The sequence below is a fragment of the Moschus berezovskii genome, chromosome 25 (genome assembly GCF_049115385.1).
Source record: "Moschus berezovskii isolate FMDL1 chromosome 25, NW_MosBer_1.0, whole genome shotgun sequence".
Taxonomy (NCBI): Eukaryota; Metazoa; Chordata; class Mammalia; order Artiodactyla; family Moschidae; genus Moschus; species Moschus berezovskii.
Window position 1 is genome coordinate 48,165,029 of NC_142484.1, and position 13,050 is coordinate 48,178,078.

At 37.8% G+C, this 13,050-nt stretch overlaps 1 protein-coding gene across 2 annotated transcripts in view; it reads right to left on the minus strand.

Annotated features, from left to right (window-relative positions):
* Positions 1-6,497: 6,497 nt before the first annotated feature.
* LOC129549091 (neutral amino acid uniporter 4) overlaps positions 6,498-13,050 on the minus strand; it is a 45,115-nt gene continuing 38,562 nt past the window's right edge. For both annotated transcript variants that reach the window (XM_055416190.2, XM_088832425.1), the window contains one exon: positions 6,498-10,212. In XM_055416190.2, the coding sequence (XP_055272165.2) occupies positions 9,905-10,212 (308 nt within the window). In that variant the 3' untranslated portion in view covers positions 6,498-9,904. The remainder of the gene's footprint in view (positions 10,213-13,050) is intronic.

The window sequence follows — 13,050 nt, forward strand, 5'->3', positions numbered from 1 at the left end:
TTCATGGGGTCGCAGATAGTCGGACATGACTAAGCGACTGAACTGAACTGAACTGAACTGATGCTGTACTAAGTTGCTTCAGTTGTGTCTAACTCTTTGTGACCCCATGGACCACAGCCTGCCAGGCTCCTCTGTCCATGGGGTTTTCCAGGCAAGAATACCAGAGTGGGTTGCCATTTCATCCTCCACCAGTTTTCAGCACTTATTCCCAATTTTCCATGGTCACAAAGAGGATAAGTCACTTGGAGGCGTACTTTCATTACCGTCAGCTCTTGAGCAGCCCACAGAATTCTCTCAGCCATTCCTTCCATCAGCTATCTCTCACCAGCATTTCTCAGATGTTTGTTATTCCCAAACCACCCTATGGTTTGCTCATTGTTCTCATGGACCATTAATTTTAAGTGAATAGAAAGAGACACGATAAGTACTTAAGTTATAAGAATGGAACGTAATATTAATGGCAAAAATAATTGTTTCATGTCTGTGAAAGAGACATGATCTCATTGCTAAGCTTTTTCACTTTTGTTTCAATAATTCAAGCATTATGCTTCTTTCCTGTCTCTCACTGTTACTAAATTTGAGGCTAAAATGACAGTTATAGATGATTGGGAATGTAAGTGCTTGATGGCTCCATCTGATAAATTTGGATATTCAAATCAAATATTGTTTGTTGTTTAGTCGCTCAGCTGTGTCTGACTCTTTTGCGACCCCATGGACTATAGACCGCCAGGCTCCTCTCTCTATGGAATTTCCCAGGCAAGAATACTGGAGTGGATTGCCACTTCTCCAGGGGATTTTCCCTAACCAGGGATAGAACCCATGTCTCCTGAATTGGCAGGCGGATTCTTTACTGCTGAGCTGCCAGGGAAGCCCATTCAAGTCAAACATGGACCCAAAATTAATGGAGAGATTTAATAAGTAGTACCTTGAAAACTCGAAGTCCACGATTATATCGAAACGTGGCTGTTTGAGTTTGCTTGAGGATAGTGGCAAAGAATTCTCAGTCTACCCTGGTGACATTTCATTCTGTCAGGCAAATGTTTCCATTTTATTGCTCCATCTTGATGTGGCTTTTGAGCATACCCAAGATTTCACTGCCTTGTTTTCTCTAATGAGAAATAAAATCATCAAATATTGGGAACGAATCAATTTCCTAGTGACTGGAGCAGTTTTACCCTGGCTTCTTTTGTCTTGTCTTGTTTAAATTCGGATGCCTTATCCTCACCATGGAAAACGGGCAAAAATTTATTTCTCCTGTGGTGAGTTCAGGATTGTTAAGATAATTGAAGATATTGCTGAGATGCACTGTGCACTTGAAATTATAGAAATGGTGTTTATTTAGATTATTAATGTCATGAAGGAATGTCCCTTCCTTGATTTTACAGCTCCTAGGAGCACATTTCTCTCTGCCAGCCAGCATTCCTCAGCGATGAAAAGCAGTGTTTTATATTCACCCCCCATTTCTTGGCAGAATGTGCTCGAAAAGTGGATAGTCAATAGCTGCAATTTGATGGTAGTGATAATTTTCACTATTTCCTTAAACATAAAATTGCAATCAGGAGGCTCTGTCACCACAGATTGTTAATTAACCCCTGAAAACCAAGCAGTGCATGGGTTTGCATTTAGGGACCAGTATTCTATTCTTGTGAGAATCTGGGCCCTTGTCAGAATTGAGCACAACATATCACCAGTCTGCAGAATGGTTCCAAAATAAACTTTAAATTAAAACATCTCTTCTCCTGTGGTTTGGACTTCCTGTATTACAGTATCACTAAGTCATCAAGTACTTCCTCCATGCACATCCTCCACTGGAGTGGCTGAACAGAGAAATGTTGAGGCACACTGTTTGATGAGCATCTTCTACCGCTGATACTATGCCATTTCCAGCAGTGGTCTCTTTGTAAATTTTTTAAATTTGTAATTTTTATTGAGGTATAGTTGATGTACAATATTGTATACATTAAAGGTATACAATATAGTGATTCACAATTTTTAAAGCTTATACTCCATTCACAGTTGATTACAAAATATTGGCTATATTCCCCCATGTTGTACACTATGCCTTTGTAGCGTATTTTATACCTAATAGTTTGTACCCCTTGGAGAAGGAAATGGCAACCCACTCCAGTGTTCTTGCCTGGAGAATCCCAGGGACGGGGAGCCTGGTGGGCTTCCGTCTATGGGGTCACACAGAGTCGGACACGACTGAAGTGACTTAGCAGCAGCAGCAGTTTGTACCCCTTACTCCCCTGTCCCTATATTGCCCCGATCCCTTCCCTCTCCCCACTGGGAACCACTAGTTTGGTATCCAGTTGCTGCAAGTGGCAGGATTTACTTCTTTTTTAAGGCTGAACAATATTCCATTGCATATATATATACACCACGTCTTTTCCATTCATCTGTTGATGGACACTTAGGTTCATAGCAGCATTGTAAATAGTGTGTCTTTTTGAATTAGTGTTTTCACTTTTTTCAGATACAGAACCAGGAGTGGAATTGCTGGGTCATAATGGTAGTTCAGTTTTTAGTTTTTGTGGAGAAACCTCCATGCTATTTTCCAGCAGTGTTTTTTGATATAGATTTTGATTGGTCATTAACATTGGGTGGCCAGAGTTACCAGTATACAGTAAAAAGATGACCCAGATCCATTTTTTTTCCAAGGGGAGTGTAATTTGCTGTCTCTTGTATTTTTCCAGTGTCTAAGTTCGTATGTTTTATACTGAAAGGTATGAGTATGGTCGCTCATTGCCACAGAGCACTCTGCTTTATGTGCTAATAATACACTTGGGCAAAGCCTCGTTAAACACAGTGTACTGGAGCAAGCGAATTTTCAGTTAAACCAATTTCAATTTCCAGATATCATTTCTATTCTTCTTAGTTTCACTTTCATTTCTAGCTTTTCTGACACAATAATCATCTTGGCAGTCACTTTTCCCACACGGACAGGTTCTCGTTCTTGCCCTGCACTGAGGTCCATCCGTGTTCTATAGAGTGATGCACTTTGACAAGAGGTAGCTTCTCAGAAAGGACTTCCCAGGGGCTGCTAGTGGTAAAGAATCCACCTGCCAATGCAGGAGATGCAAGAGATATGGGTTCGATCCCTGAGTCGGGAAGTTCCTCTAGAGTAGGAAGTGGCAATCCTCTCCAGTATTCCAGTATTCTTGCCTGAAAAATTCTGTGAACAGAGGAACCCAGCCGGCTACAATTCATGGGATCGCAAAGAGTCAAGTGCGACTGACACAGAGCACAGACAGAGCTTCTCAGAACAGCCAGAGACTATTCACCTCAGCGAAAAGATTCTAAACATCTAAATGTGTGACTCTTACCAGCAGGGATCCCTTGAGCATCAAAAGTTCAGGAAAATACCCTCAGATATCAGGACTAGATATTATAGACACATATTTCTTTTTAGGCAGAAATGGACATTTTCGTTCTAGGTCATATATATATTTTTATATGATAAATAGAAAGTATAACCTCTGATTTTTTTTTCTACAAAACAATCGGCTTATATAAAGCATGAAGACATAAAGGTTTGCAAAGGAGAGTTTTCAGTCTTTTCCTTCTTAAGGACTTTACATCCATTACCAGAAGTTCCTGAATATGTGTTTAAGGCTTGATTCATTCAGAGGATGTTCTGTAAGACAACTGCTGAGCTCACAAAGTGAAAAAGAGTTGGCCACAGTCGTCCAATAAATACGCACAAGGCTGGAAGAGTCACTGCAAAAATATGACTTGGCCCCTGCACTCAAAGATTTTATTAAACCCCAGAACTCTACTATGGGTTTTCCCTTTTTATTCTGTTAAATGAATGATTTTCCTTACCATTTATTCAACAAATATTTTTTGACCCTCTCCAATGTGCCTGATTGATAGGCTTCTAGTATTGAACACAGTTGACAAAATTGCCTACATACTCATACACACACACACACACACAAACACACACACATATGGTATGCTTATAGAACTTCCAATTTAATGGAGAGACAGACCCAGAAACTGAATTACCCTAGTGTGTAAAGTGGGATAGTAAACCTAAGATCCTTTTCTAGTGTGAAAGAAAGAGTGCACAGCTCGTTCTGGGTGGAGAAAAGGATAAACGGGAAGGCTTCCTGGTAGAAGACATGCCTAAGTTGAATCTTAAGAATAACCAGGCCTTGGCCAGGAAACAGTAGAGGAGGAAGTAGAAAGTATTTCAGCATGAAGACATGATGGGCATGCCGATGAAAACCAGCTGGTGTGTGGTGTGTTGCTGGTGCAACTGGTGCTGCTGGAACCTGGAGGCTGAGACAGGGAGGGAGGCCTTGGTCTTCACACAGCTGAGGTTGGGGAAGGAGAAAAGATTTAAGGCAGGGGAGTCACAAGCTCAGTGTTTTGAGCACCTACTCTGTGCCCTAGTGGAGTGTGATGAGCTACTGAAGCTACAGAAGTATGTACGCCCCCATAGGCCCGTGATCTGAAGCTGCTTGCTTCTGCACTACCCATTTTTTCCAGCACTTTCTTGTTCCACTCAAGACCTGCTCAGCCTTGACCCACACCCAGCACACCTTTCCTCTCCACACAGTGCTGCTTGGAGGGTCAGCATCCAGTCCTCGTCCTATAGGCCAGATCTAGATCCAGGACAGAGGATGGGGAAGTTACTCCCAAATTCCTTGGCAAGATTAATATGTCAGGTCTCATTTGAGAAGCATTGTATTGTCTCCTACCGTGTCATCCTGTACTTCACAGCTTCAGGAAACGGTGACGACCAAAGACCTCCCTACCATTTCAAACAAATCCACCTCCATGGGGAAACTTTGAACCAAACCCATTCTTCAAAAACGGATGTACCTCTTCCAAGAATTATTTCCCCTTGGGTCTGTGGACTCCTTGAAATGTGAGCTCCATCAGTCTGTTTGTAAAACTTTGAGAGAATGTGCTTATCTGTTAAGAACACTAAACTTTTTATATTTAACAAAAAACCCCAAAGTTAATTTTACAAAGTGGTCATTTATTTTTCCTCCAACAAGTATTCCATAGAATACTTGTTTCATTGAATTTACATCCCTCTTATGTACCCACTCCTATCCACACCCTGTAATTTTTGTTTTTTGTCTTTATATTCCGTCTATTTTTTTTTTTAACAAAAGCATGTACTACTGCTGCTGCTGCTGCTGCTAAGTCACCTCAGTCGTGTCCGACTCTGTGTGACCCCATAGACAGAAGCCCACCAGGCTCCCCCGTCCCTGGGATTCTCCAGGCAAGAACACTGGAGTGGGTTGCCATTTCCTTCTCCAATGTGTGAAAGTGAAAAGTGAAAGTGAAGTCACTCAGTCATGTCTGACCCTTAGCAACCCCATGGACTGCAGCCTACCAGGCTCCTCCGTCCATGGGATTTTCTAGGCAGGAGTACTACTAAAGCTTTATAAACTCCCTGTTCCTCTCTCAAAACCCTATTTCTCTCACTGCCTTCTTTTAACTACTCACTTAAAAGCCGTAAAACATAAAACCCATCTCTTTCTCTCAGCACCATGGTTTACTTCCTGCTTATCTTCCTGTCTTGGTCCAAAAGCCTATTTTTATAGAGCTGCAGTTAAAAAGTTAACTCTTTGTATTTATTCTTTACCAAATTACTAATATTCAGTACATTAGTTGAATAATGTAACCTCTAGGCTAAAATATCACAATTGTACTGTAGGCTAAAATTGTACTGTAGGCTAAAATATCACAATTTATGATTTCCTTAGTGTTGAATATTTAGGTTGTTTTCAGCTGTTCACTATTACACATAAGGCTGTCAGTGTACCTTTAGGTATAGAGTCTTTCTCTTCTGATGAACTATGGCATGCCCTTTTCTTAAGTTCACAAGAGCAGAATTATTGCTGTCAAGGTATGGTCTTTGATTTGGGGTTGGCATACTGCAAGCAAAATGTATTAGTGTTACTGTACAGTCTTGACCCTAAGAGAACGGTAAATGATGGCATGGCTGCGACACTGGCAGACTGGCCTCCCAGCGTTTACTCTGCAGGAAGTTCAGGTCACTGTTTTGAGTATGACCTTTCATTTTCAGTCAGCTTCGGATCTTATACCTCAGTGGTGCATACCAGCAGCTTCCAATGTAGAAGGTCACACGACAAGGAATTAACCTCAAAGACTGATTAAAATGTTACCGTAGAATATACTAGTGCCCTTTGCAGTTTATGACATTTGTGTCAATTAACCTTCTAAAAGACAAATATATTTTTAAAAGGCATTTGCAAGCAAAATAATATTTTATTGAAAATTCAGAAGTTACAGTACTTTTTAAGACATTTTTTCATATTATAAAGAAAAATAAGTTAAAAGAAATATAATTGACTCAAGTGCACTGATATGTAGTTTTCACTCAAACAACATCATTTCAAGAAACGAAACTCCACAGCTTAATTTATTCACGGTACAAGCATGTGTTTTCCTATTTGTTATCATGAAAACTCTAAAGGAATCATTTTCAGGGTGCTCTTTCAACACACATCTGTCTGGATCCAATTTAAATGGCGAATTTATATTAATATATAACACAGACTACTGGAATGTATATATGTGGATACATCAGAACTAGGTAACCTTGATATATAATTTTAAGAATGAGAGTGATTTGTCATTTCATTTTATCATAGGGCAATAAATAACATTTCTAAAGCATGTTTTCTTATCTCCTAGGTCAGAACCAATAACTTTGAGAATGGTGTTTAGCCTAGAGAGCACCAGTGGCATAAATAAGATTATGGTTAACCATACTGCCGAAGTGTTAGTTATTACAGTCAGCTATTTAATGTTAGGAAGTATCTTGTTATACCTTTTAGATCAAAGTCTCTCAAATTGTTTTATGAAGGGGAGCTAACTGAGGCAAAAAGATTAAAATACTCATTTTTGTTTTTACCAAGTTACTTTCTCAACAGAAAATATTCACTGAGCCACTGGTATCAGTTAAATAATTTTATTTACTACTTCTATTAGCTCTGTTATGTATCTTCTCCATTTCAAATGAAGAAATGAGAGGCTACATATTATCAGCAAACAAATGCACTTCTCAGCTGCTGTTCTGACCTCTCTGGCATGTCAGTCCCAGAGGAGATGTCACAGGTAAGCTACAGTAAAGCATGCCCACAGCTGGACATGTCACTGATGTAGAACTTCAATTAATATCCCAATTAATATCTGTATAGCACTTTACAGTAGGGAGCTTTTCTACAACTACTACAAAAATAATGATATTAGGCCACGTTAGCACATGCATATTGCATAAAACACTTACAAAAATGTTAAGTGCATCACACAGACAAGAGGCAGAAATCATTTCAACAGAGAATCCAGAGGACAGGATTAAAAACATAACGTGGCATTTGCTAACACAGTATGTTTTTCATTTGGTAACACTATACAAATTGGTCTTTAAGAAAAACTAGGTCTTGTTTCTTCACTTGTGGAGAAACCATGCCATTCGGGGAAAAGCAGATCCTTTGATAAAAAAGAAAGAAAGATCTGAGAGCCAGTGTTTTGATAAGCTGACTCTGAAACTGGAGAAACCCTTTTGGCTGCAAAGGAACAGAGGTGACTGGCTTAGCTCTGAGGTTTTCAGAGGTGAATAAAGTTTTCCTTTCTCTTCTCCATTCCAGTAGTAGAGGTCATAAGACACCTGGTTGGCTTTCCAAAGGTGTTTTACTGTGGTGGCAGATGAAATGCTGAAGTCATTTTAGCCAGAATGCAATGGACCAAAGATACTGGATAAAAAATCTGCCAGGTGCGATCACTCTCATTTTTTCAGGTCCCCAAATAAAATCAATAGCTGGTTTGATCAAAGTATCTTCTCTAATAACATTCAGAAAATGTTATGACTCATTAAAAATAATTTTCAGAGGAAAAATATTGCCTGATTTTTTTTTTTGCAGATGAAATAAATCATCAAAACTCCTTGTATAGAGTGCATTTACATCTACAGAGTGTTTCTTGTTAAGAACTAAAACTATTCTCCCCCTCTTTCTTTCCGCATTTCAACTTGACTCCGAAAATATACTCAACATTTGTTCACTGAAATTAAAATTTATACATTGCTATGATCAACCATTTGATATTTCACGAAAGTTGATAAATTTCATAAAGAAAATAAACAAAGGCAAAACTACAAAAATAAAATTTCACAGAGACTAGAAATATTATGAGACAGCTGACAAAAAATCTAATAGTGCTTTGTATTAAATAATAGTTTTCAAGTCACTTTATACCAAGTTACATATCTTAAAAAAAATACCTAATTTACTCTTATATTCAAGATTATATAACATTAGCTTCAATGGCAATTACTTTTCCTACAATTTCTTCCACATTTTCCCAGCATGACTAAAGGTTCAACATAACAGATCTGACATAAAAGTGTCATAAAAATTATTGGTGATTCTTGATGCAAATGTTTTTTTTAAAAGTTTTGATGCTGATGAATTTGTACCAAAACAAAGTTTCTGATATACCTTTAGGATTATGCTCGACTCTATGATGTAAGCAAAAAATACTTGAACTGACATTTACATACAAAAATAGAGAATATATACACTGCAGTGATCTTGGTGATATCTTTCACCAACCCGACTAAAAAATTCAGTGAGTTTTAAAGTTTTTTTTAAAATCAAGATTCTCAATTTTAAATTTAACGATTTTCATCTTCCATGCTCACTGAGATTCTTTGTTTTGGTTAATAACTGGGCTTAAAAAACATGGAGGAATAGAATAGAATGTACTTCTCTGGAAAAAGCCTGGAGCTCTCAGGATTTAACAGTTTATTATTGTCTCAATTTTCCCTAGGCTTGATCCTGTTATTTTGCCCATGTGGAGCAAAGAAGGCTCTGATGAGGCCAGAAAGAGGGCACAGGTCCTGCATCATGCCAGGTATCTGTTTTTTTGTCATTAGGAAAGATGGTACCTACAAACCTAGAAAGGAAGAAACAGTAAGGACAGCTAAAGCCACACACAGGACAGCTGGGCACCATCCACCTGCCAGAAGCTGACCAGCAAGGTGTCTCTACTGGTTCATTAAAGTGCTGCTTCTGCCCCACGGCTGCGCTGCAGGCTTTTCAGAGCTGTCTGCTCAGGTCACATGCACTTGGCAAACATCATATTAAACCGACTTAACACTAAAGTTGAACTGAACATAATTTATTCTTTTTCTAGGATGTGATGTGAAAGATAAAAAATCCTGGACCAGGAATCCAAAGATCAGGTTCTCTCAATCTCAAGCTGAGTGGTCTCAATCAAGTTAACTTTAACCATCCTGGGTATCTATTTCCACAGGTAAAAAAAAAAAACAAGGGAATTTGTACTCCACAATTTTTTAAAGTCTCTTTCAAATCTGGTTGAAACGCCAAGTCAGACTCTTGCACAGGCCCTCTTGATTTTCATTATGAAGATCAGCTAAAAACAGTTCTGTTTGGGGGATTTTCTGATGCTTACCTCATGGCTAATGAGGGTTTTCTAAACTTCCAAAGGGTAACATAAGTATCTGGCTCTCTAATAAAAACACAATTGAGATATTTCTACACTAACATGAAGTATACTTTGAAATTCATTAGGGTGGTAAGACTTTAGTTACCTATACCTTCTTTAATTCTCTCAATGCTGAAACCCTGTTCTCTCCTCAACCAGGTGACAAAAGAATAGCATGGAGGTAAAAGACTGAATCTTGGTTGAATCATTTCTGACTGAAAGACAAGTAATAGAGTATTTCTTTAATTGTTTAACATTTTAATTTTTTCAATTTTCAAAACTAAAATTTTTGAAATTGCTGCTAATACTTAAAACCAAGAAATATGCTGTAGCTTATCAGTACTGCCAACGTGTCCTAGTGGTTCTTAAATCATTTCCAAACTGGAGACTCACACCTCTGCTCCTACTATTTCAAACCCGATGTAAAGCACGTCGAATTCAAATTTAAAGAGGGACCGTGTGGAGTGCTAGTGATAGCTTTGGGAGAAGGATAAATAATTTCTTCAACAGTTACATATGTCCCTAATAAGAAACCAACAACTCCAGTGAACACGATGGAAATGTTCTTCAGGACCATCCATATACTGTAGTTTTCCTTAGAGAACGTGAGAATTTCAACCAGGGGCGGCAGGATCAGGGCCAGCGTGCTGCTGCTCACAGCTCCCACGAAGGAGATCACAATGTCTAAACGAGGAATGAGGATCGCGCCGGCACCTAGAAAATTGAAAATACAAATTTTCCTTATGTAAATATCTAATACCTATGTAAATACTCACTGCAGATACTTTCAATACATTAAAATTAACTGATACAAGTAGGCACTACGAGCCTATTGCTTGCGGAAGCATCTGTCACGTTTTGTTCTGAGCTAAAAAGAAAAGAAAGAAAGAAACCAAAACACTGAGTGATGTTTCTCAGACTTTGACTTATCAACAGGGTTTCTTACATAAAAGACTTTTGATTTTTGCTATGAAGTTTTGGGTAAAGAATGCATTTTCATTATTCTGCCATACAGCTCATTCTACAAAGCACAAAATCTGGGCTGGTATGGTATAAAAAAATGGTTAAATCAAAGAGAAGAGGTAACTATTTCTTACAGTAGAATTCCAATTAATAAAAATGGAAGAAACCATGGGGAAAAAACCATTATTAAGTAAACACCACAGTAATAACCGTTGCAGGAAAAGTCAATGAAGGATCCTAAAATTAATGGGCAAAGGCTCAGATGACAAAGAATTTGCCTGCAATGCAGGAGACTTGGGTTGGATCCCTGGGTCAGAAAATTCCCTGGAGAAGGAAATGGCAACTCACTCCAGTATTCCTGCTTGGAAAATCTGATGGATGGAGAAACCTGGCAGGCTACAGTCCATGGGTTTGCAGAGTCAGACACGACTGAGCGACTAACACTTTACACTATTTTTTTTTAGCACTAACTGTATAACAACAGGAAATACCTCTATTAAAAACTCATTAATTATAAAGGAAAAAACAGTACCTTTACTGTGGAGACACCTGACAGACACCACCTTAACCAAGTGATCAAAGTTAACTTCAGCAGTCATAAGCCGTAATGTGATGTACTGAGAAGTGCAAAGCATCAACTGTGGAATTCTTGTTAAAGATGCTTAACTTCAACCTAATCATAAGAAAGCATCACACAAGTCTACACTGAAGGAAATTCTACAAAATTACTGACACTTCAAAGATGTCAAGGTAAATAAAGACAAAAAAAAATAACTGTCAAGACTGGGGAAGACTAGTAGACTTGACAACTAAATTCAAGTGGGAAATTGAATTGGTTCCTGGATCAGAAAAAGGGTAACAGTGGAAAAAAACTGGTGAAATCAAAATGAGGTCTACAGATGAGTTCGCAGCATTTTATCGATGTTAATTTCCTGGCCTTAACAGTTGTATTGTGGTATGTAATCTGTTAACATTAGAAGAAACAGAGTAAAGGGTTTATGGTAATTCTACTTTCTTGTACAGCTTTTCTAAGCTATTTCAAAATGAAAAGTCAAAAAAAAAAAATCTGCACCAGTATTATCAGCAGGATTTTATGCCAAGCTATTGACAAGTTTTCTGCAAGTTTTGATCCAGCACTTTTTTGATCTCATCTTTATCTTACCAAAAGGTATCAACAGAAGGTTTGCAAAAACTGAGGCATAGTCTTTCTCTGAATTGTCCTTAAGTGGTTCAGTGAATGGTTTGTGAAGGGTTGGAGCTGCCACCAGAGATAACAGCTAAGTTTGCTGGCACGAAGCTGTGACAGCTCCACCACTGCCGCAGCCAAGGACGGCTGCAACCACAGCGCCAGCTCTGAGGACTCTGATTGTGTATGTGTTGGTGTTCCTTTCCTTATCTTCAAAAGCTATCAGTTTTCTCACTAATCTTTGTCACCCTTCTATTTCTAACTTTACTTTCCTTTGCTTTTCTTTTTCCTGCGTGTTTGTCTCTTACTGAACTTTCTGTGTGTGGGGTGTGTGTGTATATATAATTTAACTCATGCTCTTTGTAATTAAGTTTCGAGTTTCTGGTCTACTGGTTTCTTTACTTCTTAACTGTTAGTTTATGGTTTCTCCCTCCCCATATTCTCTTTGTGGCTCTCAATGTTTTCCAGGAGGATGTGGCATTAATTTGGAACCACCACATTTCTTAGAACCACACACTACTACTTACCACTTTTTATTTAATTATTATGAAAGCTAAAATCCTAAAAAAGTTATTTTGAAATCATAAACATAGCTGCACTTCTACAAGACTGAAGTACAATAAATCTTCCTAAGTAAAATAATTGAATGTGAAGTTGGAACTCTAAACTAGAAATACTTTATAAAGTGAATCCTTGTTTAATGGATGTGCGCTATATCATTTTAACATTTCTCTCAAAGAAAGTATAAAGCATAACGCTCAATCACAACAGAATGTTTAAAAATCCATTGGCTTTTATCCATTTTGTGATAAAATACTTATAGTAGATGGCAGTATTTAAAAGTACAACCAGACCAACATGACCACCACCTTGTCATCTAAAGAGCCTTTCATTTTGGAGTCTATTTTTTGTTATTAATGTTTTCCAATAGGCCAAGTTGTTATGAGTAAATCAAGTGAAGTGTTGTTGGAAAAGCATCTGGAGAAACACTATAGTATTTTAGAATTTATTCATTCAGACTAAAATTCCATTTACCAAATGCTTCTAAATCATGAAATTTATCAATTAGATAAAATCATTCTTTAAATGTTATATAACCAATATATATTTGCTAGTAAAAATGGCTTGAAATGTTATTTGATAATGTACTAACATTCTCTACTAAGAGAAGAAAGTGAAATATATATACTTCAGGCAACTCTGACATAGAAGAACTCAAAAATAGTAAGTCAAAGAATAGCTTGGATAAGGATAGTTTATTCACTACAAATTACAAATATTCACTACAGGATTACTATAAATATGCTGCCCTTTGTCATTTACAGACAGTTATTATGAATATATCTAGTAAGTACTAATTAATCTTATTCAGTATTTCCAAAAACTATATTATAGAGGAAAAG